The sequence below is a fragment of the Euphorbia lathyris genome, chromosome 2 (assembly GCF_963576675.1).
Source record: "Euphorbia lathyris chromosome 2, ddEupLath1.1, whole genome shotgun sequence".
Classification (NCBI taxonomy): domain Eukaryota; kingdom Viridiplantae; phylum Streptophyta; class Magnoliopsida; order Malpighiales; family Euphorbiaceae; genus Euphorbia; species Euphorbia lathyris.
Window position 1 is genome coordinate 83,796,874 of NC_088911.1, and position 27,731 is coordinate 83,824,604.

The 27,731-nt window shown below is 36.5% G+C and overlaps 1 protein-coding gene across 3 annotated transcripts; it reads right to left on the bottom strand.

Annotated features, from left to right (window-relative positions):
* Nucleotides 1-681: 681 nt before the first annotated feature.
* On the bottom strand, nucleotides 682-27,686 carry LOC136218764 (nuclear pore complex protein NUP160). Of its 3 annotated transcripts, XR_010683936.1 has the most exons (28): nucleotides 27,295-27,682; nucleotides 27,054-27,186; nucleotides 26,703-26,964; nucleotides 25,888-25,948; nucleotides 24,941-25,098; nucleotides 18,382-18,467; nucleotides 15,839-15,940; nucleotides 15,654-15,751; nucleotides 15,266-15,386; nucleotides 14,023-14,205; nucleotides 13,691-13,883; nucleotides 12,721-13,292; nucleotides 11,085-11,247; nucleotides 10,228-10,505; nucleotides 9,922-10,109; nucleotides 9,438-9,514; nucleotides 8,991-9,337; nucleotides 8,469-8,537; nucleotides 8,054-8,372; nucleotides 7,651-7,776; nucleotides 7,174-7,282; nucleotides 7,005-7,076; nucleotides 6,614-6,749; nucleotides 3,852-3,959; nucleotides 2,456-2,596; nucleotides 1,694-1,867; nucleotides 1,175-1,358; nucleotides 682-1,097 (listed from the first exon to the last, which is right to left on the bottom strand). XR_010683936.1 is itself a non-coding variant. In XM_066005853.1 (27 exons), exons 1-27 carry the CDS (start codon nucleotides 27,483-27,485, stop codon nucleotides 1,314-1,316), a joined length of 4,506 nt encoding a protein of 1,501 aa, XP_065861925.1. In that variant the 5' UTR covers nucleotides 27,486-27,686; the 3' UTR covers nucleotides 682-1,313. The 3 variants fall into 3 exon arrangements, 2 of the variants coding, with proteins under 2 accessions (XP_065861925.1, XP_065861924.1); XM_066005853.1 differs by having other exon boundaries at nucleotides 682-1,358; nucleotides 7,174-7,276; nucleotides 27,295-27,686; XM_066005852.1 differs by having other exon boundaries at nucleotides 682-1,358.
* Between the last annotated feature and the right edge of the window lie 45 nt (nucleotides 27,687-27,731).

The following is a 27,731-nucleotide window of genomic DNA, read 5'->3' on the forward strand; positions in this document are numbered from 1 at the left end:
TAAGATAGGTTTACAGATTCTCAAGTTAGAACAAATTAGAAATTTTGATAAGTCTTAAAGATAATTACACTTTTTTTTCATTTAAATTTAAACTTGTATTTTGAAGAATTGGCTCCAACTGAAATTGAATGAGCAGACCTATTTTAAATTGAAATAAAATTAAGCAGAGAATTAATTGCAGCCGGCGGGAATATAATACAACCTCAACGAAGCAGGGCAGTTGTAAATTGTAATCCGAAATTAAATAAAACAAATTTGACTTGGATTAAACAAAATAACAAATACTTCCAAATAGTGCCTTTTTGGAGTGATGCAACTCCTATTTGCGACTGAGATTTTCTTGTCAGCCAGCCATATACATCCAACCAGAAAAAGACACTTCCGTGCTCATATTATTAGAAAAATAATAGCCTTTGCCGTCTATTAATAGCAGTTTCATCTTGGAGAATTTTTATTTTTATTTTTCTATAGTTCATATGACATGAACACTTTTTTTTTTTTTTGATGATGATACATGAACACTTGTTTTCTTCATTATTATGGGTCTTTTACTGTGCACACAAGTTGTTTGTATTTATAAAAAACAAAGTTAATAGAGATTTCAATTATAAAAAGTAAATTAAAGGGCTCAATACACGGGCAAAGTTAAGAAGCTTAAAAATGTACTTTACCTAAACTAAATTCTAAAAGAAAGAGAAAATACTTTCAATAATAAGAAATGAATGTTTCAAAATACAACATAGACTTGAAGTTCCAAAACCACTTCTCAGAGAGATCTGAACAAAGCTCCAAGGTAAGCAAAATGGAGGCAATTTATGCAACAATTGCCAAGTAAACTAGAGATTAAGATAAAGTCAGATGGATTTAATTCAACTAAGCTCATGCAATTTGAAATTAGTAAACTACATACATTTTCTAGCATATCAACTAAACATGAAGATTTCATCTTAATGAAATAAATATATACACATATCTTGCTTATAACTATTTTGCTTAGCAATAACCATCTTGCTTATAACTATTTTGCAGTTATACACCAGGCACCGGCTCACCAATCTTTCTGATAGTGGATTTGAATCCCACGCCTTCACTAGCAGCTGCATCAACAAAAATCTAACGATAAATGGTAAATTTCCTTCTTCCCTGGATCAGTAAGTATTCCTTGTTTCCTTACTGATTCTTTTGACTTTCTGAATTGTTCATTCACTCCTCCCCTTGGCAAAACTGACACGTAGTGAAAGCAAATAGCTAGTTAGGCATTTGAGCTTCATGCGAATTATAGATGTAAAGTTCCTAAGTAGCGATGACTTTTCCTAATTGGCAGCTGAAGATAGCGCATCATCTGAGTCCACCTTTAGCTGAGGAATATACAAGAGAAAACAGTTTAATTCAGACAAAACGAAACATCAGGGATAAAACGTGACCTAGCAAAGAACAGTTCTTATAAAGCTTTAGGAATTTAAAGTAACTTAATTTAGAACCTCTCAGGTTTGCCTTAGTCGCAAATCAGGGGCCAAATGACGAAATTTGGATAGGTCGAGGGCCAAATAGTGGTTTAAGCCGATGCATTATGACTTATTTGTTATAAATTGGAACGAAGGACTTACTTGCAAACTTATAGTGTACATATTTCACCCAACCTATAATAATGGAGAGGCCTCAGATTTATATCTCCACCCAAAATACAACTTACCAGTTTCAGATGGCTCAGCAAAGCCCCATGTAACAGCTTTTTGAGCTTATCACATTGGTCAACCATGTGGCCCAAACTGATCATTTCATCAAGTTGGCACCACAAACGCTCTATTATTGAGTATGGGAACCATGCTGCTAATGGCCTCTTCCGATGTATGAGGTCTGATGGTCTCTGCAAAAAAAAATGGTGGCAGCATCATTCTTCAGTATACAGACAGCAAGGTAAATTAATAGGCAATTATCTGAACAGAATTGTCAAAATAAGGTTTTCTAAATAAAATTGCAAGAACTTAAGATTTAAACACATCTTGAATTGTTGGTTTTTTTTATGTACATCAACATCTCTGGCACCATCATCATATTCTTCTGCCAAGGTTTTAGGTTTGACCTATTCTATAATCTACTCCACTGCAGGAAACTTGCTTGCAAATGAACAGTAAACCACAAAGCAAACAAGATAACAAATTTGTCAAAGTTGCTTAACACTTGACCAATACCCTAGCTGCAACATGGGCATAATATTTACTAATTTTCAGCTCTCTAAAGCATGCAACCCAGTTATCCCCACTGCCACCACTAAACATAAACCTAAGAAGTGAAACAGGAACCATAGTGTGTTACTGTGCTGGTGAACTCTTAACATTTAAATTACAATCCAAGCTTCTCATTAGAAGCTACAAACTAAATAATTGCACAAAAAGAGTATTGTAGCTATTTTTATTCAGGTAAAAAATATGGGATAGAAAAAGTTGCCACATACCACTGATGCAAATGATTCCATATACTCTATCAATAAATTTGTGGCTTCTGTAAAACGACCATAATCTACATATAATCGGAATAAAGATGCAGGATTTGACTCTTGGCCGGTCATCCCCCATGTCCTATCCTTTCTGAAATCCTGCCGGCCCATGAAAATATAAGTAAACAAGTACACATGAACTTTGTTAGTGACAGGAAGAAGAAGCATGAGCAGTTCAAGGGAAGCAATGGTGAAATCAGACAACAATATTTGAAAAATAGAAGTTCAATTAAATCCTTAATAACACAAGCAGATATAAGTCTATTAAGCATCAAGTAAAAGCTATAAGTACTATCCAGAATAAATACTCAGAAGCTAATCAGTAACACTCTATGGCCATGCTGAACCATCCCCTAAAAGCACCAGAAGCATGTAGCCATAATAAACCTAAGAACACAACTTTCAAATGAAAATTGAAAGACAAAACTTCAGTTAATAAAGTTTTTATACGCTCCATTAAGATGCTTCATGTTGCTGCAAAATAAGTGCAAATTCAAGTTTCTTGCCATCCTTTAACCCATCAAACCTTCTCCATGTTAGACCCCAAAGTCTAAGCGTCAGGTAGTGACAAACTCTCAGTAAACAGAAAATAGTCATTTCAAAACAGACCCAGCCACATCAGAATGCAAATGTAAGTGACATTGATATTAACCCTTACTTGCAACATGACATGCCAATCAGGAAATCAAGAATTATTAAACCACATCCTCCACAAAAAGCCCTTACCTTCAGTAACAGTTTAATTTTCAAAATCACATTATTAAAACAAAACCTTTACAGTGTTCCCAACAAGAAAACAGGTAAACATTATGTGAGAATTTAGGAACTGCATAATCATAAAAACGTCATGAGATTTGTAAAAATACCAACCATACAAGTGATTGCTGCACTTCTGATCTTCTAAATCCTTCTTTCCATGTATATCACTATATTATATAGTCATTTTATTACACATCTGTACATGTTTCCTGCATCTTTAAATGTTCTTAAAGTATAAGAAAATGATATTGTCCTTGTCGCATTGATTTTTAGACCTAGTATCAACTACACTACACTGCAATACAAGTCCTTCTATCAAAACACCATGTGCTCAAGTCCTTATCCAATGAAATGAAACAAATTTTCTAACGAATTTTTTTTATGTATTCTAAACTTCAATTCAGTTTACAGCATAATATAGAACCTCAAAGACTAAAAACTTTATTTCAACAAAAATTCAGATCTGCAACACCCATTTGAAAGTTAAGGAGCAAAGATTTTCAGCGGACATTCATTTAGATACCAAAAACAAATCTTGTTACTATCTATCCAGAAAATAAAATGGTCAGATATTACATATATCCTAAAAGAATACCTTGAACATATGTACTAGCCATAAAGGTAATTCAATATGAGGATCTGCACGAAGAAGTGTTTCAGCCACAGTTATTGGCAATGCAGCATGAAAGGCTTTATATTTCTCCTGCAGTACAGACATTGTAATCATTGAGAAGAAGATTTGTTTAAGAGATAGGAGTAATACATGGTTCATAATCTTTATCAAAGCCAAATCAAACAAAATTAGGGAGGAAAGCTATGTAACAAGTACAAAATTAATAACATGAAAAGTATCATGTAACTTCACTTTGTTTGGAACAACCTAACTTTGCTGGATGAACACTAGTTAAAGTCTTGTTAAAAATTAAACAATTAATACTTGAAGAAACAATCAACATGGATGTTTGGGAAAGAATATGCGAATCGCATTGATCAGTTCAGCTCAGTTGGCATTTGACAAGGCCTGGTGACACAAAATAACCAAACAGTGTCACATTTTGGCTATTTATCCTAGTAGCACTTTTCAGTAGATACTACTTGCCGACCATCCTATCTACCACAAATTTTCAGAGGAGAGAACAGTTTACAGAAGATACAGAATTTAGTTACCAAAATATAAGGGAAAACTTGCCAAAAGTCAACCAATTATAGTGTTTGTACAAAACTGAAGTCAAGATAACATTGCTTTAGAATATTCCACTCTTGCAGCAACCACCACCTTGGATTACTGCTCTTCAATTTTACTAGCCCTATATTCTGGTTGTGCCATGTGGGAATGTTCCGAGTCAAACAGAATGCTTGGTTCTTTTGCACCATTTCAATTACTATGACTATTATGCCAAAGATTTGATATTTGTTTGTAGTTTGAACTTAATTCAATAAACAATGGAAGTTTCAGTTTTTATCAGGCCCCTTAATTCTTCAGGTAAGGTATACTTTTACTACATAAGTATGTGAAATCAAAAGGAGATAAAAACGCAAAAAGGATTTTGAGATCTTATACTATTTTAATGATGAATTTTTTCCCAGGTGAGTGTCCTCAAGCTGTGTGTAGCTTGGTTAGATAGGACGAATAGTGTGGATGAAGAACATTCTAAGAATAAAGATGTGTCAGAAGAAAAAAATTTCCATTTGCTTGTTATGGAGCAGAGATAGAAAAAGAAAACAAAGGCAGTATAATAATAAGAAACACTTTTGATCATCCTTCCAAAAGATCCAAACAAAATTTCAATATTTGTTCACGAGGAATATTATCCTTCTCGCATCTCCCTTTTCCTTTCGGTGTCTCAATTGTATTTAGAAGGGCAGTGCTATGCTGGCCAGGAAGTAAATTACTAAGTGTGAAGATTTTAATGTCCTATGCTTACTACCCACAAATGATAAATATATTTCCACTTCCACGGGCTACACACAGTGTTATCAGGCTCAGACCGGAACCGCCGGTTCAACCGGTTGAACCAGCCAGGCATCTGGTCCAAACCCCTCCGGTTTGTTGAATCCCCAACAAAACCGGAGAGACCCGGGGTTGAACCGAAACCCGGCTGTCCGGCCGGGAACCGGTGTGACCCCGGGTCTTTAACAATTATAATAGCTAAAATAATGAAAAAAAATTTGAAAAAAATAAAATAGCAAAAGTGGCCGGTTTAAGGGGCCTCATTTATTAATTGCCAAAAGTCAAAAATTTGTGGTTTAATAAGGTAACTTTTCTTTTTAATTTTTCAAAAAGGCCGAATATCTATATCTCAATTTTTAACCATTTCATCCAAATTGGGAAAAAAAAATCAAAAAACATAATTAAATTAAGCCTTTGCAATTTTTATCCAATTGTTTTCAATTTTATAAATGTTACATCAGTGCGAATCAAACATATCAATCTAATCCAAAGTCAAACACAAATTCTAAACTTGAAGTATCAGAAGGATCTAAAAAACTGTGCGCTTATAGACGCGCCTCAAGCATTTTAGTAGTGGAACAGGAATTACAAAAGTCGTTAGATCCAACCAAAAGAGCTATTGCATTGTTGTCTGAAGTATAATCTTTGCAGTACCCTACATCTAATTTGAGACTTTTAATTCAAAAACAAGTAAATGACAGCATGGGTAGTAGGATAAACCTGGAGGAAACCTAAACTCAGATTCTTTAGCAAAAAAGGTCCAAATTAGCAGCAGTTGGCAGATAGTAGGAGATTAAACATGTGACAAACCCAGCCCAGCTAGCAAATGTCCTTGTCAATAGCAGATTAGGATAAGTTTCTAAATTTCAATTATTTAAATTTCAGAAGCAGATCAGATAAGTTTCAGTTTCAAATTTAAATTTGAATTTGAATTTTAGTTCGAAGTAGTTAGTTAAATATTTGCTAATTTCAGATAAAAGTTCTCTCTTAGTACTAGGGCGGTACTCCTATTTAAAGTTGTTTGCTAAGCTGAAATGAGGATAGCAGAGATGAATTTTGTCTCTTTAAGTATTGCTCACGACATAGTAGCGTTCACTCTAATGAGCCCTAACCGAACAAAATAGGTCATAATGGTAGAAAAACCAACAGAACAATTTCCCATAACCCATTTCCAACCAAACTTTGTATTTACAGGTCCTATAACCACAAATCAATCTAGGGCCTATAAATGATGAAAAAATCACAAGAACACATTTTCAACACATCCAACATTTTATTTAGTGCTCATATGTTTTCCATGTGCTCTCCTTTGCCAGTTCCTCAAGTACAAATAATGCAAAAGATCAATTTATTTGACAACAAAGAGTAGCAGTAGCTTAAAAGAAAAAGTTGCAGAAGATACATACAAGAAAGAGCTCAAGGATTTCCCATTGGGAATTTCCTCTAGACTCGTGAGAAGAAGGGCCCGTATCAGGTGAACCTTGCAAAATCACATCTTCTGTCGATGATGTCAGCAAAAGACAACTTGTCTTCAACTCATTTCTGAAAGTCATAAATCATATTTTATATAGTGATGTCATAAAACCTTGTATCAAGTCTAGATTAATTCAAGAGAAAGTGGGAAGAGAGGATAGGAAAACTGTGCAAATATAATATGAAAGATAAACCGACTAGGCATAGAAAACTTTATCAAATTGCAGTAACTACAGGTGGAGGTTTTGGGTTTTGATACCAGCCCCTTTCAGACCCTTTTGACAAAATGAAAACATATATATGTGAAAGAGAACAACTTAGTACCCAGCATCTGAGGAGCCAATTTTACTCGGGCAGCATTTTAATGACATAGCAGAAAACACCTTTTCCAATTCCCTGGATGAAGAAAGCTCCAGTCATTCAGGCAAGCACGGCAAATAGAACACATTCATACTGAAACAATATTATACAATTAAAGATTTGAGTACCAGACCTCTTCAATCCAGAACCCTTCCAGAATTTTAGAAGAACAGTAAATGCCATATCATATAAATTTGTTTGGACCAAGAGATCAACCAAATCCGAAGGAGCACTGTCTGTTCCTGGACAGAAAAATGAAGTCCGTGTTTGTATACGAATCAATTAATCAGATGAAAATGAAAACAATGACTAATAAATATAAAATAAATATTCCACGCCCACAGATACAAACTAATCCATGAGATATAGATTTAAACATCAATATATTCTCAAGGCCAAGGATGCAATTTTGCATGAGGCCTCAGTTAACATAAGGATAGCAAGAACATGTTTAACTATTGCAAAAAAAAAAAAAAATTAAATGATAATTTTAAAACCTTCATGTTAAATTATCAATGAATATTATCATTGGTTAACTTGATGATATCATACAAATAAACCTTTCATCCCCCCCAAAAAAAAAGGGAAAAACATAAAAGAGAGGACCTACCACTAGATAGCCATTTGACATTTGCCAATGAAAGCAAACGTTCTGCCGAAGTTAGTATGAACTCATCCTCAATTTTCTCTACATCAATGTAAAACTGAAGCCTTTGAGGTTGAACATCACTGATCACTGCAGAAACAACCGTGAAATGTATTGTCTGAATTATAGGATCAAGCACACGTGCACAGACACATACATATATATGTGTGCACACACAAATTACACACGCACACATGTATATAACCATTTTCTGAAAACCAAATAGAGAGAGATCGATTACTCAAAATTCAACGACGCTCATAAAAAAAGTTAAAAGATAATTTTCCAGAAGCATGAGAATTACTAAAAATTGCAAATATAATGGAATGATAAAAAAAAGGAACAGATATTTTGTTGCAATATTTACACTGTTCTTTGATGGTCTTTTTGGCCTTCTTATTGGGATAACAGCCATTATAAAACGAATTCCCCTCAAGCAATGGACCAATCCAAGCATATGAGGGATGAACAAGGTGTAATGCATTGATAGCAGAAGAAAGTCCATTCAGCCTCTCTTGGAGCACCAACGACATGTGCTGATGATCCTTCAGAACTACTTCATTTTTCAATCGAGTTGAATATTGGTACATATAACTTGCTGCCTTTCGCCAATTATGCCGATGCATTTCAAATGCATATAGCAGTTTATATGGGTTTGGCTTCGTCAAGACATCTGAACGATCCGCCTACAATTTAAATCAAGGAAATGCTCACAGCAGAGCTCGAGGAAAAAAAAACATTACAAGAATATCAAATAGTCAAGTTATTCTTTTGCAGCGTACCTTCCAAACAAGCTCTTGCTCAATCTTCTCTGCCAATCCTATGAAGGGTATTTGACCACCACAGAGTACCTGCAGTACATAAAAGTGAGGAACACTTCCATCCAATATAAGATATTCAGGAAAATAAAACTTTGATAGCACTAAGAGTGACATTAACTTTATGTGCTCAGAGCATGCTCATTAGCTGCTATTATTTTCTGCTCAGTTATAATCACTCTATCACTGTTAAAAGAGAAGCACGGACCAGAGACAAGAACAACATACAAATAGTTAATAAAACCAATTGACTGGTGATTCAAATATGCAATCTATCAGCTCTAGCTTTGAAAAGCAGCAAACCAAGGAGTCTCACGGAATCAACTCCAACAATTTCTTTGGACAAAGGTTAGCCAAAGTTGAAAGTCAACAGTAGCTCAAAGTGGCATTGAGCACAATGCTTGTCTTCCAACATTCTAGAGGCAGATGAAAGATATCCAAATAAAACAATAAAGAATAAAAGTACATTAATATTGTAATAAAAACCTTTATTCCTCCACGCTCATAGAGTACTATTATGAAACGCCTCAAGCAAATATACTTGCTTTCCTCATCTGGATTAGAAAGTATGGCACAATATGCATCATTTATGTGATTAAGATCTAAAGTAAACTTGAAAACATTTGCCCAAAGTCGCCCTTTAATGGTAAGAGATGATTCATTGAGCATATCTCTCCCTGAGGACTCGTCTTTTTGAGTAAGAGCTTCATCTACTTGTTCAAGTGCAGCTAGTGCAAACTGGTAAGCTCCTTCACTTATGCCATATTGCTCAAATGTTTGCATTGCCCACTGGTAGTAATGAAGTTTCCATGCAACAGATGAGACACAACCATCTGCGAAGAAGACCAAGAGAAAGGTTGACCAAATAAGCTATTGACCGGCATCCATTTCATCTGAAATAAATCAAGAGTTCAGAGCTGAACAAAAAATCACCGAAACCAAGATCTCGTAATCCTGCGTCATGAGACAAGCCCTGCAAAGCTTGGATTGCACCTTGAGCAGATGAAGCTCTGAATAGTCGAAAAACACCAACTAGATTAACACTAGTGCACACCAACTATATTAATTAATACGATGAAAGGTTTGAAGAATTATTTGCCTGTTAAGAAAACAAAAGGAATGGTACTTAATATCACAAAAGAAATGGAAAGGAGTATTAGTGGCCAGAGATTCACTGCATTGATCATATTTTCTTAAAAATATTTTCAGGAAACTAGTAAAATGCATTCATACAATCAACATTTCTTAAAGATTTATACCACCCTATGCAATTCAATAGTTCGAAAATGTTATTTATGCAATTCAATAGTTCGAAAATGTTATTTTCTATTTGATCTTAAGAAATGTTGAATATCCAACTTAAACAAATATATAGAGCAAAAGAGGCAAAATCATACAAAGAATGAAGGTCAGGTACCTGAAAAAACAGCGAATAGCTTCAGAGACTTTCCTCTCTTTTGGCATCCCATGGAATCCATATCTCGCCTGAGCAAGGAAGCAACATCCCAGGAGATGTTGAAGTACACACCAATCACCATCACTATCTTGAATACTTCTAAAAGTTTTCTCCCTTCTTGAATTTGCTTCCACAACTGTGAGAAGGTGCTGAGAGATGATAGAAATAGTAAAAACAGTAAGGATAAAAGGGTTTAATACTTCAGCTACCATCTGCCAAACTCGTGAAGAGAACTCATAGTAAGGAAGAACTTTGCACATAAATTACCTCAACAGCATCATATTGACTATGCCTAAGGAGGATCAGTGCAAGCTCAGTTGCACGCTTCAAGAAAGAGTTAGATTCTTCCCCAGATTTACCCCAAATAATCCAGCTTGTAAAGTCCCGCACTAAACCAAGGATCTCTTGTGAATTTGGGAGATTTAGTGAAGACGGGTAAGTTTGCTCTCCATGGGAGGTATTGATAGTTATTGAGAGAATAAAAGCCAATGTAAAATCACATTTTCCTAGTTTCTCATTCCATGATCTTTTGTTAGTGCTTCCATCTGATTGAGGGAAATACAAAAGAAAAACCACAATTCAATAATTGACATATATTCTGATTTTCATTAGGGTGGAAAAACATGAAGAAAGCTAAAAGCCAATGTAAAATCACATTTTCCTAGTTTCTCATTCCATGATCTTTTGTTAGTGCTCCCATCTGGTTGAGGGAAATACAAAAGAAAAACCACAATTCAATAATTGACATATATTCTGATTTTCATTAGGGTGGAAAAACATGAAGAATGCTAAAAACAAGACAAAATGACACTAAAATCTTCACTTAAACTCCTGTGGATTTGCAGATAAGCTCTCACAAGCACAACTCTAAAAAAAATTATTGATCAATATTGATGAAACTAATAACAAGTTTTAATTTTTTTTTTTTAAAAACCTTTTATCACACAACAGGCGCATTTCCCAATCCTTGAGCAACACTAGAAAGAGGAAGCAAACAGCAGATGAAATAATTTTGAACACTTCACAATAAACTTTCTAAGGTGGAACCAGCTTATCTAAAGTGTAGTGCTTTTATCTATCCCCTAGTACTAGAGCATTGCGTAGAAAACAGTCTCCTGACCCACCAAGTTGCAAAGATGAGAGTTGGAAACTGAAATCTTCAATTGCAGGTGATTCAGATGGTGTGGTGCAAAGGAAGTGAATTATGAGCCACTCAAAAACAATATCCTGAATCATTGGAACCAATTCAAGTTGTATTCTGGAAATATCATCTGGCAACATATTTATCTGCATGGAGATCAAAAACCAAATTTCAATCTTTCAATAAAATAATTGTAAACAGCATTCACAAATACAAAAGTATGCTCAATAACCATGCAAAAGTATAAGGAGTAAGAAAAAGAACAATGTTAATTGTTGTAATTTGTAAATCTACCAACATCTTGAAGGAAAACATAATATTGATCATGAGGCAAAATATCACCTGGAATTAACAAGCCACCAATAACTAATTTATTTTATTTTTAAACCAAATACTCAGTAGCAAATCTAATTAGATTTTTGGACATGAAACACGTTTGCACCATACAGTGGAAATATCAAACTTAGAAACCAAGTATTACCCCAAAAGCAGAACATCAAATTCCATTAATGTTGTCCTCATTCCCTAAAATTCTTCAAGCAATTCATCTTCCAACCAGCCAAACATACACAAGTACTGTTCAAACCCACCCAAAAAGCCAATACCATATCAACCAAAAATTAAAAAAATTAAGATCGAAACTGATTCGTGGTATGACATGCAATATCATATCAGGAGATAATGCTAACTCTACTAGGACAGGACAAACTGTATCTGAAGTTAGAACTTTTTTTTGCCATTTTTTGAAAGTAAAATACCCAGAGCTGTTCAAACTTGGACTGCTCTAAAGACAGTGAGACCAAGTTAATGATATAATATGCGGCACAGAAATTGTGAGCACGAAAGTCAACTGTTTGATTGATGTATAAAACCAACCAAAAGTGTCTCACTACTTCCATCTGATCTGTAGCCGCTAATAGCTGAGTGCGACTACTGATCAAGTAGACTCTTAGTGAGTGAAAATATACAAGTAAAGGCCATGCAACAAGTCCATTAGCAAATACTTCTAATTATTTGCCAACTAATTTAAATACATAAAAATTAATTTTGCAAGGTAATATGTCTTTTGTTTTTGCAGAAAATGTGTAGCCGCTAATAGCTGAATGCCACTACGGATCAAGCAGACACTTAGTGAGTGAAAATATACAAGTAAAGGCCATGCAACAAGTTCAATTAGCAAATACTTCTAATTATTTGCCAACTAATTTAAATACGTAAAACTAATTTTGCAAGGTAAATATCTCTTTTGTGTTTGCAGAAAATTATCAATTAGTTGGTTTTTTTTTTTTGGAAGGAAAGGAGAATATCATGTATTGCAAAAATTCCAAATAAAAAAATCATTTTCCACGTTGAAATTGTTAGAAAGTTCCACACATGTATAGTGCTGCACTCCACCAAATGGTGACAATAGCTAACAACTCTTAAAGCTCACATCAAAAGTTGATTGACCTAACAAAAATAGATTAAGATAGAAATAGTGCTAGACGACCCGGATTTGTTTGGTCATTTTCTCAATAGTAAGAGCTAATATGTGTGGCCTGAACCATTCAATGAAGTAATCCAAGTCAAAATCACAGAAAGGAAAGAAAATAGTTGCAAAAGAGGGGAAAGAAACTGACCCGGCCACTAACACTGAGAAGATAGTTCACAAATAAAAGAACATCCAATGCAGAATCAAACATTGTCTTTGCAATTTGAGATGCAGCCTGGACCAAAATGGAAATGTTGACATTAGATGACATTCCAGCATCTAATTTCTGTACAACCTTCTGAGGTACGAGATATTGTAGATAGGTTTCTATGACATTCAAAATTTTGCCCCATGAATCAGCTTTTTTAGACAAAGCATGAAGCGAGAATAGCATATCAATGGAGAACTTCCTCAGGTTTCTGTGATCTGCTTGTTCTTTCTCCAGAGTAAAGTCGCCCCCAAGATCTGATACATGCAGCGAAGAAACTAATGATCTGTATCCAGTTTCCAGAATCTTCAGTAAACGAGGAACAATCTCCTCAGATGAGATGATTTGCGGGCCAATGAGTGACTCATAAAATATAGCAGAAGCTGTTTTCCCCAATTGTTGGCTTATAGTAATGATACAACTGAGAACTTCCATTAGAACCTCACGTTCAGAATTTTCATCAGATAAATCTAAAGCAATGCTGATTGGATCAAGCAGATCATCAGAAGACCCTATTACAATATGAAGACATCAAGTGAGATGCAATAAGAAAGAACATGATGAAAAGGTTAATGACCAAAAGGAAACCTAAATTTAACTTGGTTTTATTTTTTAATAACATTTGTCAATAATTACAATCCATTAGTAAAGAGAAAACGTAAATAGATGTTTACCTCATCCACTGGCCAAAAATATATAAGTTTTGGTTATTTGTGTAAGAGGCAAAAAAAAATCACCATATGTATTTTAGTTTTCTAAAAATTACTCAGTAAAAGATATTAATTTATTTACAATCGGAAAAAATATATAGATATTGTTAAATTAAATATCTATTTTGCTTCCAAAGATTATTTTGTAAATTTTCCACATAAAATTAACTTATAACTCACTAAAGAAATCCTAATCTTACCATCAATAAGCACTTCAACTTTGTCCATATCACGAAATAAAGAAACTGAGTTTTTTCTGACTAAACCAATAACACCTGCAGAAGAGTGAACTAGAAATCCACAAGGTGCATTGAGTTTGCACCAATAGTGGAAATACCGTGTACAAAATTGTTTCCAGGCACAAAATATTGATTTTGGACTATCACCGACACCCTGACAAGAAATATAAAGAGTATCAGTCTAGTTTACAATCTTTAAAATATATGTACTCCCACAGAGATAGTAAGAGGAAATATCTTAAGAAGTTTCCTGCCCAAGTGAGTCTGGAAATAACTAAAAAGAAAAGGAGCACCTCATGTTCAATTAGTGAACGAATTTCTTTCTTCAGTCCATCAACAGTCAAGGATTGTAATTCTGCATCAGTCCAGTGTTTGTGGTAATCCAGAAAAGTTGAACGTAGAATCATATTATGATGAACGCCAGGGTGAAGCAGCCTACGTAGGAAGATAGAAGACAAAAATGGCACAACATGATCCTGTAAAAATTGAAAGTAAAACATCTTTGACGTGAGCACCTTGCACATAGATGACATGATATGATACCTAAAGCAGAACAAGAAAATGCTTCCTAAAAGATCTTGCAAATTACAGATATTGCATGAGAATGAACTAGGCTTGAAGATAGATGAGACCGTTTACAATGATAACTGTAACTCATATATAAGAACATACAAAGCATATTGGTAGCAATCCTATCTTAAGTATGGAGCATTAATCGGCTCGCAGAACCAAAACAAAAAATTTAAAAAAAAAAAGGCAACACAAGATAAGTGTAAAGATCAAACAATGCTCCCAGAAAAATACTGTTTATTCAGAAGCACGGGACACAAGAAAAAAAAAGATCAACCAGTTTACAGATTGTGTAAAACAGGATTTTTTTTAACCTGTTAAACCGAAAACCTTTTGCAGTACATGTTCTTCATGGTAAAGACAAGCTTGTGTACACAAGCTTGTCTTTACCATGAAGAACATGTACTGCAAAAGTTTTGAATGCCTTCCATTATCAAGAGAGATATGAATAGCAATTTCAACTATGAAAAGGCAAAATTTACATTTCTTAAGAGGAAGGAACCTAGTGCAATAGTTCCTCTAAAAATGAGCTGTATAACTCAATATACTGAGCTATCTACTTCAAGATAAATATTTAAACAACAATTATTCTCAACCAGTTTTTTTCTAAACTAGCATTACATAGTTACACTAGTCAGAAACCTTGTATTGCAAAAGATCAAATTGGGTCTGCACCACAGGATGAAAATATGCACAAGGAAAAAGAAATGTGGAGAACCAATAGCCTTTTTTTGAACAAAAAATTCTGATCTAAAGAAACAAGAATCCAATTATACTTTCTTTTTCTCTTTGGAAAGGTGATTGCCAGTTCCAAATCCTTTTAAGTTTTTTCCTTCTTTATCGAATATTGCCAGTCAAAAAGTCTAGAGCTGGTGCATTACATCTATAATGTCAATAGTAAGAAAAGATGACTTCATCACATTAGTCCAATGTTTAAATAGAATTTCAAATGAAACAGTAAACGACCTTCTTATAAGAGAATATCGAATAAACAATCCAAAGAAGATCATCAGAAGAAAGTTCAGAACTTTGAAACAGATGTTCAGCTACAAATTCTTCCTGCAATGCATAGCAGCGGGAGTCTTCCCTGACAAGTGAAACATGCAACTTAAAGTAAGAGTCCACATTATCAAATAAGTAAAAATGCTCGCAATCAAGCTTTCCAGTTGAAAAATGTTACGAAAAAAAGAAAAAAGAAACAAACTTCATAACGATGGGATATATATGGACTCTTACTGATATATATACTGAAAAATAGATAATGTGCACATGATTTAACATGGTAAGAAAATTATGGCAGAGAATTCAACCTATAAAACAGAACCTTGAGAGTTAATTCAGCTATTTAACTTACATGATGTTATTTGTATTAAACAAGTTGTGAAATACTAATCCATTGTCCTTCAATATCCATATTCTATCTGATGTAAGTTTGACATCTATGCATTCCCCCTAAATCACAGGAGTAGCAGAAAGTAATTATCTAAATGTTATCTTGAACCAAAGATGGATGTAAAGGATATGAAAGAAATAAGCAACCTCCTCCAGAGAAATATTTTGCATTGAAGACTCTACTGACAAATTTCTCCTGTTCCCTGAGCACTGGAGCCCAATAACATATATCGTCTCCATGCTGACTTCCTTAACAGTCACAAAGAAATTAATCAGTCCTAACACAAAAGACCAAACAAAATAACAAAAGCAGGACGAGATAAGCAAAAAAAGCTTCTTTACGATAGATTTCTAACGAACATATATTCTAGCATACAATACTAAATCATGACAATAATCTTAAACTTTGATCATAAATTTTAGCATGCAATAAACCTATAATCTAAAGTTCAAGAGTTCAAGTGTTAACTAAATCCTAAGTAGACTAGTAACTACTTTTCATAAAATTCTCCATATTCATCAATCATCGAGTATCAGTCATAACCATCACTATCCCCATGTCCAACATCATCAAATTCAGATTCAAGGTTCTCATCCGCATCATACTCATCTACAACGTTAGTTTCTTCTTCCTACTCATCTTGAAGAACTACTGGAGTTTTTCCTCGAACACTGGAAGCTTCCAGTGCTTTAGCCTTTTTCCTTTTACCAAGCATTTCAAGTAGAGGTTTTCATGACCTTCTTTGCTACTCCTCTAGTCTTTATAAGCACTTTCTTCAACTCCGGTAGCCCTACCAACCGAAGCCCATGTTAAATTATCTTCAAACATGAATTCATCATCATCCAGTCCATATCCAATCTACTCATCAATCATTCATCAGAGTCATCTATATCTTGTAAAGAAATATGATCAATAAGGTCATGAGCTTCATGTTAAATATTGTCATTTATAGTTTTATATAAATGATAATATTTAACAAATACCAAATTGATTCAACCATTGTTGAGCGAGTCTATTCCTCTTTCTGCAATGAACCTGAAACGCAAAACAAAATATTAAATATTAATATAATTTCTAAAATAAGTATGATGAGAAAGGTAATCAAGTCTCCTATTGCAACTTATGTAGACCCCAAACACATATATATACAAGCTCCAACAACCAAAATTCTTTGTTATTTGAAGAACAAAAGAAAAAAATAGAAGAGAATAGGATAGGATACCGAGAAAGTGTGAGAAAATAGAAGAGAGCAAACAAGATTAGAAAAGAACAAAGAAGAGAATAGAATACTAGAGACTGCAGAAAAATAGAATAAAAACCATTAACAGAGGAGAGATAGAATAGTAGAACAGTACCTTATCAATTCTTCAATTCAACTTCAAGTTCTTCTGCTATTACTATTCTTCAATCCCTTGATTTTGTTTTTGTTTTTTTTCCTTTTTCTCTCCTTTTGATTTTGTGTTCTTTCATTTCCTTTAGCTCCCGTTGTAGGCATTCTTCAATCTCTATTTCTTTCTTGTTTATTTGTTATACTAGAGATTTCTAATCCAACAGTGGAGATTAAAAGATGCATCCAACTTTTTTAAGATAGTAAAAAAGAAACCATGTGAAAAATAGGCACGTCTCTTATAAGTACAGCTAGGCGCAAAAAGGCACCCAAGGCTGTCGCCTGAATAACAAAGCCCAACATTGTCTTGCTAAGGGGCTCGGCCTTGCGCCAGGAATGAATGGAGCCTTAGGCACGCCTTTAACAACAAAATATTGCATGAAAGAAATTTTCACACACATAAGCGTTGGCGCAACGGTAAAACGTTGTTGTCGTGTGACCAGAGGTCACGGGTTCGAGTCTTAGGAGCGGCCTCTTGCCAATTAAATTGGCAAGGGAAGGCTTGCCCCCAATACACCCTTGTGGTGGGACCCCTCCCTGAACCCTCGCTCAGCGGGGACGCGTAATGCGACCGGGCCGCCCTTTTTATAAGCCCATCATACAAATATTTAAAAAACAGAAAAAATGGCTGAATATAAAGACTTGTCTAGATCACAAATTGAAGTCAAATTGAATTTGTCATTTTCCTTATCTTTCCATGGGTTTTTGCAGCTAGAGTTCTTTGGCTAGCCTTCTTCAGCAATATTCACTAGGATTAAATGGCTCAATTGTGCTTATTGATGGTCTGCTCGTTCTTTTCATTCTTCTGACATTCTTTTTTTCGGAAAGCATAATTCATATTCTTCCATGCATACTTGTTCTTCACTATTGCTAAATAAAGTTCTGCTTTAACCCAGAAATTGAATTGCAATAGTATATATAAAGAAGGAATGCACTTCACTCAACTCCTATTCCTCTAGTTGACTCAGTTAGCCTTTACACTGATAAACTCGTAATATGTTCAAAAAAGTCAAATTCATACCATTGTTTCAGCTTTTAAAGTGAGACTTGTGCTGTGAATTCACCAAAACATTAATGAAACACAATCCTATAACCTACAACCTCTAAAATCATATTCCGGAAAGCACTTTTAATACCACAGTATCAATTAATTCATTAACAGTTAGCATATACAATATCAATAGCTTCAAGATCATTTTCTTATAGTAAAATGTACTCCAAAAGAACAATTTTACAAGGTGAAGATTCCTAGTATCCTACTGTCCTTGATAAGAGTTACTTGGTTTAGTTTAGGAAAGATACCTGAGTATGTCTACACAAGATGGCCAAGGGAATTAAGCTTGAATCTTTTGTAGCTTCTCCCACCCATAACCTTTCAAATGTTACACCTGATAGTAAAATAAGAATAGAACCTAATTAAGAATTTAAAAAATCTAGATTAATTTAATTTGCTTTCCATGTTCAACGTAAAAACAAATGCTTACTTAGTGTTCCTAATAGGGGAAGCATTCTGTTCGATGATGTTAACTATAAAACATATTGACTAGTTTAATTTGTTTTCGATGTACAATGTAAAAACACTTGATTATTTAATGTTTCTAATAGGAGAAGTTTTTCTTTGGATGATGTTTAGCAAGTAGCATTTTTCTACAAGCTTGGAGAAAATTTTGGTACAAAAGACACTAAAGGATTATCAACTCAAATACAACAACAACAACAACAACAACAACAACAACAACAAAGCCTTAGTCCCGAAATGATTCGGGGTCGGCTAACATGAACCATCATATAAAACCGTGAAAATCAAGTCGTGTCAGCGACACAGATTCGCTCCCTCCACTCCGTCCTATCCACTACCATATTTTCCTCAATTCCCAATAAACTCATATCACTCTCGATCACCCTCCTCCAAGTTTGCTTAGGTCTTCCCCTACCCCTCACCACTACATCCCTTTGCCACTCTTCGGTTCTCCTAACCAGCGCATCAAGCGCTCTACGTCTCACATGGCCAAACCACCTTAGTCGGTTTTCTCTCATTTTATTCTCAATAGATGTGACCCTTACTTTTGTCCTAATTATTTCATTACGCACCCGGTCCTTTCTCGTGTGACCACACATCCATCTCAACATACGCATCTCCGCCACCGACATCTTATGGATGTGGCAGTGTTTCACTGCCCAACACTCCGTACCATATAACAATGCTGGTCTAATTGCCGTCCGGTAGAATTTTCCCTTCAATCTATTAGGCATGCCGGGATCACAAAGGAAACCCGTAGCACTCTTCCACTTCGACCAACCAGCTTTAATCCTATGGGCAACATCTCCATCTACTTCTCCATCCGTTTGGATAATAGATCCTAAATACCGGAAGCAATCCGAGGCCTGAACAACTCTCCCATCTAGGGTGATTGTCCCTGCCTCCCTACTCCTACGGCCGCTAAACTTACACTCCAAATATTCTGTCTTACTTCGACTCAACTTAAAGCCTCTAGATTCTAGAGTTTGCCTCCATAGTTCCAACTTCATCTCCACTCCTTCTTTCGTCTCATCAACCAACACAATATCATCTGCAAACAGCATGCACCATGGTATACCATCTTGAAGTGAACTTGTTAGTTCATCCATAACGATGGCAAAAAGAAATGGGCTTAGTGCGGAACCTTGATGCACTCCAATCGTAATAGGAAACTCTTCAGTTTTCCCAACACTAGTACGTACACTCGTGCATACTCCCTCATACATGTCCTTTATGATGTCAATATATTTCCGCGAAATGCCTTTCCTTATCAAGGCCCACCAAAGTACTTCCCTTGGTACCTTATCATATGCTTTCTCCAAGTCAATGAAAACCATATGCAAGTCTTTCTTCTTATTTCGATAGTGCTCCATTAATTCTCTCATTAGATGGATGGCTTCCATAGTTGATCTTCCCGGCATAAAGCCAAACTGGTTTTCTGAGATCTTCACCGTCCTCCTTAGCCTTTGTTCAATCACTCGCTCCCAAAGTTTCATAGTGTGACTCATTAATTTGATTCCCCGATAGTTGGCACAATCTTGGACATCGCCTTTGTTCTTATACAAAGGGATTAAGGTACTTTTCCTCCATTCTGATGGCATCTTATTGTTTCTCCAAATTTTGTTGAAGAACGTCGTCAACCATTCGATTCCTCTTTCTCCCAAACATCTCCAAATCTCAATAGGGATGCCATCAGGTCCTACTGCTTTCTTCAACTTCATCTTACTTAATGCCATTTTGACTTCACCCTTTTGAATTCTCCGCAGGCATTCATGATTTATCATATCGTGATGGATACTTATATCTCCAACATCTTGTTGGCGATCTCCATTAAATAAGTCATCAAAATAGGACCTCCATCGTTCCTTGATATCCTTATCTCCAACTAGGACTTTCTGGTCCACATCCTTCACACATTTAACTTTTCCGAGATCTCGCGTCTTCCTATCTCTCATCCGAGCAATTCTATATATGTCTCTTTCCCCTTCTTTCGTATCCAATCTTGTATACAGATCCCGATTCACCTTTGCTCTAGCATCTCGTATGACCTTCTTTACTTCCCTTTTAGCCTCTTTGTATTTTTCGTAGTTCTCGTCACTCCTACATTTCCCCAATAGTTTATAGGATTCTCTCTTACTCTTTACTGCTTGTCGTACTTCTTCTGTCCACCAAGATGTGTCCTTACCCGGTGGCATGCTACCTTTAGATTCCCCTAGAACTTCCTTCGCTACTTCCCTTATACTATGCTCCATCTTATTCCATATCGAATCTATATCTGAATCCATATTGCAAGTCCAAATATCTTTTTTGGTCATCTCATCCACAAATTTTTGTTGATTCTCCCCTTGCAATTTCCACCACTTAATCTTAGTCTCTACTTGAGGTGTTTGTTTTCTTATACATTTCCTACTTCGAAAATCTAGCACCACTACTCTATGTTGGGTTGTCGTACTCTCACCAGGGATCACCTTACAATCAATATAACTCTTTCTCCAAGCACTCCTTACTAAGAAGAAGTCAATTTGGCTCGCATTACCGCCACTCCGATAAGTCACTAAGTGGGATGTTCTCTTCATAAACCATGTGTTCATGATACTCAAGTCATAGGCTGATGCGAATTCCAAAATATCATTTCCTGCTTCATTCTTATCTCCAAAACCATACCCTCCATGAACACTCTCAAACCCATCTCGCCTAGAACCCACGTGTCCATTGAGATCACCCCCTAGTACCATTTTTTCATCCCTAGGAACCTGTTGCACCACTTCCTCTAAGTCATCCCAAAAAGCTTGTCTTATAGACACATCTAATCCTATTTGTGGCGCATATGCACTAATGACATTCACAACCTCATCCCCTATCACTAGCTTAACACTCATAATTCTATCGCTCTTCCTAGACACCGCTACTACCTCATCAATATACTCCCTATCAATAAGAATACCTACTCCATTTCTACCCTTATCCTTTCCTGAGTACCAAAGCTTATAACCCCAAGGAGCTATCTCTCTAGCCTTGGCTCCAACCCACTTGGTTTCTTGTAGGCATAATATATTTATTCTCCTCCTCTTCATAACATCTACAATTTCAGCTAATCTTCCTGTCAAAGAACCTATGTTCCATGTCCCAAAGCGTAACCTACTACCCTTACCGTGGACTAGCTTATTTACCCGCAACCCTTGCATATTTGACACCACCCCCGGGTCCTGGGGTGGCGCGCCGCTTCGGGGCGACGACCTAGCAACCCTTGCACATTTATCACTACACCCGGGTCTAAGAAGTGCAGCGCGTCGCTGAGTAGGGAACGCCCCAACGGTATTTATATTATGGTTCATGTCATAAGATGTGGCTAAGTTTTACGCTGGCCGCCACAAACCTACCGCAACCCTCCTCCTTTGTCCGGGCTTGGGACCGGCTGTAAAGGCCACCAAGTGACCCTCACAGGAAAATTAAAGCAATGCGAAAAAACATGATTGAAGCTTCTGTATTCAGAATTCAAGGGTATGGTTATTGACTTGGTAATCCCGGTGATTCTTCTTCAGCAGGTAAAGGAAGATCACTTCTGAACAGGTGGTCTGCGATAACAAGGGAATTGCTCCAGCGCCTCCCGTGGCTACTAAATCTGCAGCTGCATCCGCTACTAAGGGCTCTGGCTTTCCTACTGAAATGGAATCTGTATATGGAACGTCTACAGAGACTCGAAGGGATGCCGTGTGCTATGGAACAGGATCCGCGCCTGTCCAAGTCGAGATCCAAAGCCATCACCTATAGCTATAGGGGTTCCTTTTCCATATCCAGTTGGAGTTCGAGCTGCAGGAGGAAAGGCGGAGGCTTAAGAGGCAAAGGTCGCTTAGGTTTATTGCATGAAAAGAGGAGGAAGCATAGACAAGAGCAGCGAGTTACTTGGTTAAAGCAATAGAGGCATAGATAGAGCTAGCAGCAATCCTCAGACATCGTGGCAAAGTAAAAAAGAAATATCAATAGAAGATCCCGTGCCTGCAGGAGCAGTTTACCCCCACAAAAGTGAGAAGCATCAATTGAGGCTGATCCGAAACCCCCAGCAGAGAAAGCTGCGGAAAGGAAGGTAGCAGCAGTTCAAGATGTAGCTGACTAAGTTCCAGCAGCCGACTTAGTGGCAAGGTATCAGCATGTTTGATGATTCCCCAACAGACCTGACAAAAGTGGGCATTGAATCCGTTAGGACTGGAGGCTTTCTCCTTCATATCAGCAACCTGCCGGTGGAACAGGCGTTCTCCTGAAACTAACAGCTCGCAGCTGTTCAGCCGCTTCTCTAGGAGATGTGCCGCTGACTGGGTTCATAACACAACCATCATCCGAACCGTATGCTACCAAGTAAATTGGGGCCTTTGGTTGGAACCCGCAACAAACTGAAAAAGCACTTCTGCGTTTTCACTTCTGCCGGTGACGAATGCGTGCTCCGGATGTAGCAGTATTGAATGAATGGCGAATTTGTTTTCCCAGACCGGTTAACCTTAAATGTGGTCCCGATCTTAGATTCTCAACATTTGAACCAACGGTTTTATTGGTGAACATTTATATTTTGTGAGTGTAACTGCTATGGTTCACAGTTAATAATTCTTAACCAATCCTTTCTCGTGGAGCTTTATAAAGCTTTAAGAGAGAATAGGGAGTAAGGGTGACCCTCGCTTCATTATAAATTTTACCCATACCTTCTTTCTTCTCCTGCGGAGCCCTGAGAAAGTCACCGACGGCAGGTTAGTACAGTTCTCCAGCTGCTGATTTGGCCCTGCACTGATTCAGGAGCTTCTTCTTTTCTTTAGTCTAGGATGCTAAATAATAATCAAATCAAAAGAAACGGCTGAGCGAGAACAAGAAGCGGTCGTCATCCGGACTAGATTAAAGTTACCTTTCAAATGACTTTTTAACTTCTATCAAAGAGTGTATTCCCCGCATCAATGCACCAACCCCTGCCAAGATCCAATTGGAAATAACCCAAGAAGAATTAAAAAAAAAGTAGCTTAAAGCCCCCGGGATTCATATTTCTTTTTTGGATTCCACCAATAGAGAGATTGGATAAGATTTTTTTCCTATTACCCTCGCACCTTTACTCTTGCTTCTTTGCCAAGAGAGTCTTACACCTCCGCTGCTCTTTAGGAGGCATCTGTCCCAGATAAACTACCCACCTCGCAGTGTCCCGCCCCCGCCCCCCGCCCCCCGATATTTCGGAGCGGCAGTTAGGCATCCTTAGATGAAAGAGTGGTCTTTCAGAATTGGTCGTTGTATGTCACCACCTCCCACCTATCCTACACATTCGATCAAGGTTGTCTACGAAGCTATAGTTAAGGTGCACGGGGTCTTACCGTCTAGCCGTTGGTACTCATGTCGGAGACAGCGGGGCAGTCGTTACACCATTTGTGCAGGTCGCTACTTATGCAACAAGGAATTTCACTACCTTGGGACAGTTAACTTAGAGTCACTGCCGCCGTTTACTGGGGCTTCCATCCAAAGCTTATAATACTTCTTCTTCCGACCCTCTGTACAACCCGCTAAACCAAAGCCTAAAATAACATAATATGCTATCTATCTTTTTAGATAGAAGACAGAAATCCCCACTCTCAAAAGCCAATCTACACCATCCCCTTGTCATGGAACCAATTGAACCAAAAGCTCAGGCTGGTAGTTAATGCCCAATCATAGATCTTATATGAATTTCTAACACACCCCCACACGCAAATGACCCTTGTGCTTGCAGCGTGTACAACACAGGCCCATCACGCTATGTGTTTTAATTCCACCAATTATGAGGTTGACAGGACTCGAACCCTCGACTGTTTAGTCCAAGAGGCTCTGATACCATATCATGGAACCAATTGAACCAAAAGCTTAATCCGATAGTTAAGGCCCAATTATAGATCTTATATGAATCTCTAACACCCCTAACCCCACCCATACTACGAAAAAAATAAACAAAGCTCCCAACTAAGTTTGATCTAAGATGCAATATCTAGATATGACAAATATCAGAAGTAGCTTTATATAGATCATCTAACTTATAAAATTGCCTGAAAAGTGATTAATTAGTCCTCATATTCAGATTAGAAAAGATAACATACAAATATTCAAGAAAGAGATAAATGATTAAAGATAATCGATATCTCACTCAACTCCATTTGTGCTAAATTACAAACCAATTTTCGATCTCACTAAGTTCCTTCTAAACCTCACGATAAGGTGTGTTTAATATGAAGGTTGCAAGACATTTTCATTAGAAGAAGAACTAATCATATACAAGGTTTTAATATTTTTGAGAGAAAAAAATGAAGACTTTAGAAATTGCATAGCATAACTAATAGATATTACCTTCTGAATTTGGAATGTTAATGGCGTGACTTAATATCTTGCCACAGTATGATAGGTCCCACACTCGCAATATCCCATCAGAATGAAGCCCAAACAGAAGCTTTTGCCCATGCACCTCCTGTATTACCAAATCCTGGGCAGCCCCTATCATCCTACCCCTACATAGCATGTTTGATAAAAGTATTCCAATTAACAAAATAGATATTCAGTCATAAAATTTATTATGTCATGAGCAAAATAGCAAAACCCAAGTTGTTCTGGATTTACTTGACATATGTTAAATTAAAAATTACAGAACATTTGTTTTTTCAGCAAAATTTTATCAGAATCAAGAAACTATAGTCCATGGTGATACACAAAATCAACCAAGAAAATGCTTGATTAACAGAAAATTCAACAGTTATGACCGTAACATCTTTAGTTTCATGACTTCTATGCAATGTGCTTTTTCACTTGTCTGCAAATCAATAGATCCTATGTTCAATTCTCAAGATGCTTGCATTAATATAACTACTCGTTTTACCATAACCATGCTTAGAACTACAAGAATAGCAGATAGGTGGTTCATCAAGAAACCAACATGTGACTCCCAAATTCCTTTTCAGCATTATTTGTTTATTGCTTGGCTTAACTCATCAAAAAATTACCTTTAAAAGTTATTTTAAGTCTATCCATTTCCCAAAAATGAAGACCTGAACTCGTTGTGAAAATTAAATATGGCCTAAAGGGTAGATTCAGACACTGCTAAGATTTAATGCTACTTCAGGTATAGGATCACTTCAACAGTGAAAAGTACTTTTATTGATTTTATTAATCGGTTGTACACATCAATCTTTGATGAATATCTGCAAATCCATTCTCATGCTCAGGCAATTATACAACAGCAATATATCACATAACAATCCATTATTGATGTTTTTCCAACATAATAATAACAATAATAATACCTTGACATGAAACCCCACAAACGACTGATGCCCGAATCATCCCGTAACTCATACATAAAACCTAAGAAAAACATAATAATTAAAAATGATTCTCCACAAGTAGAAAAAATTTAAACCAAATAGAGAAATTACTTTCCCAAGGGTGGTAGAAAAATACAGAATAGCACATATATTTCCCTAATCACAGAGCTCAAACATAGGAACTGCAAAATAGTCTTCATTGGAAAAGAAAAACTACAGACAAGATGAATAAGAATACAACATGAAGGCTAACAGCTAAAATATTCTCCAAAACAAAAAAATAAAATGGATAAGAAAAGAGAGAGAGGGAGAGAATAGTCAATAGCTAAATGAGTAACTCCCTCCAATCAAGCTGAATTACCTAAAGAGACTCCTATTACTTAGATGCCCATAACTATAAGCCTGCAAAGAAGTGGAGAATGAAAACCACCTCATTCCGCAACAGGTTAAAATACCGGTTTATCATTCATCCAAGTAACAGTCGATATCAAAAGGGGGGAAAAACAAAAACACATAATATATATATATATATATATTATTAGCATATTGGAGCATGTCTGGCTCCAATTTTTCCAACCTCAAACCAACGCAATGGCAAGCTCATTGAGAAAACGAGCAGAAATTCACTAACATTGCTATAGCAATACAAACATATTTCACAGGATGAAAGAGGCTTACAATAAAAAAAATCACAGCTATACAGGCCCTAGGACAAAATAAAGAAGGGGAAACAAAATAGAGGACATAAGACAGAAAAAGAAAACGTGCAAAGAGTAACAGAAAAGCTACTGTACCGGGAGCACTTTTGTCAAGTGAACCAAGTTGAAAACAAGCAACAGACCCATCATTTCTCCCAACAGCAAGGCATCCAGCAGTTGCTGCTATTCTAGTAATTGTTAAATTGTTGAAATAACACTGCAAATTAAACTCTATGACCTCGTCCGGGGGGAAGGCAGATAAGGAAGTGTATTTAGAAACATTCCTCAGCTTGAAAACGTAAGCAACTCCTGAGATAGTCAATGCATAGAGCAAGTAGGGATTTGCAGGAGCACCAATCTGCAATATCATCATGTATAAATAGATAATTCAGTACTCAAAATTTCTAAATCAAATGCAAAATGACCGTCTTATGCACATGGGCTAACCTCGTTCTTGCAAATATAAGCAAAAGGGCAAAGAGCATCAGGGAAGGTGATACGAAGTCCAATTCTAGGAAATTCTTTATCAGGAGAGAGCTCAAGTAACTCAAGAGCACGAGGCAAGTTGGCTTGAATCCTCCTGTTGCGATTAAAAATGGGAATTATATGCTAATCAACTGAAATTTCGATTTGTGGCCTGCACTGGATTTTGAAGATGGCAAAAAAAGAAATATAAAACGAAATGTACCAAGTAACATAGAGAGGAGGATTCCCAATAACAAAGCAGGAGGCACAATCCTCAGGTAGAAAAGCCGAAGGCTGCGGAGCGACAGTGGCGGTGGCCGAACCACTATTGGCGACGGAGAGGTCAATCCATTTGATGGAATCGCTTCCGATAACTGGGACTTCCATCCCGGCCAACGACGAGCGACTGGCCATGTCCGCTGTCCTGTGTTCTCTTCTTTTCTTTTTTTTTTTTTTTTTTTTTTTGGAAGCTAACACACTCTTCTTTAATTCTAAAGCTGACTAGCTTAAAACCCTAGTAAAGCACTAAAACAAAAAATAGAAGAAAGCAGGAAAATGCAACGAATACAAAGAGGTTTAAACGTTAAAACCCCGCCTTCAAATATTTACAGGAAAATCAAAATTGGGATTAATTTCCCCGTCATCCCTATACTTTTACCA

Bases quoted from the DNA above. Each gene is read 5' to 3' on its own strand.
- LOC136218764 (XM_066005852.1), bottom strand. From the start codon at position 27,485: ATGGCCAGTCGCTCGTCGTTGGCCGGGATGGAAGTCCCAGTTATCGGA. The intron at 15,387-15,653 runs GTAAGTTAAATA...TTCACTTGTCAG, and splicing joins TTTAATACAAATAACATCAT to GGAAGACTCCCGCTGCTATG. The intron at 11,248-12,720 runs GTCAGTTTCTTT...ATCTCCATGCAG, and splicing joins TTCTCAGTGTTAGTGGCCGG to ATAAATATGTTGCCAGATGA.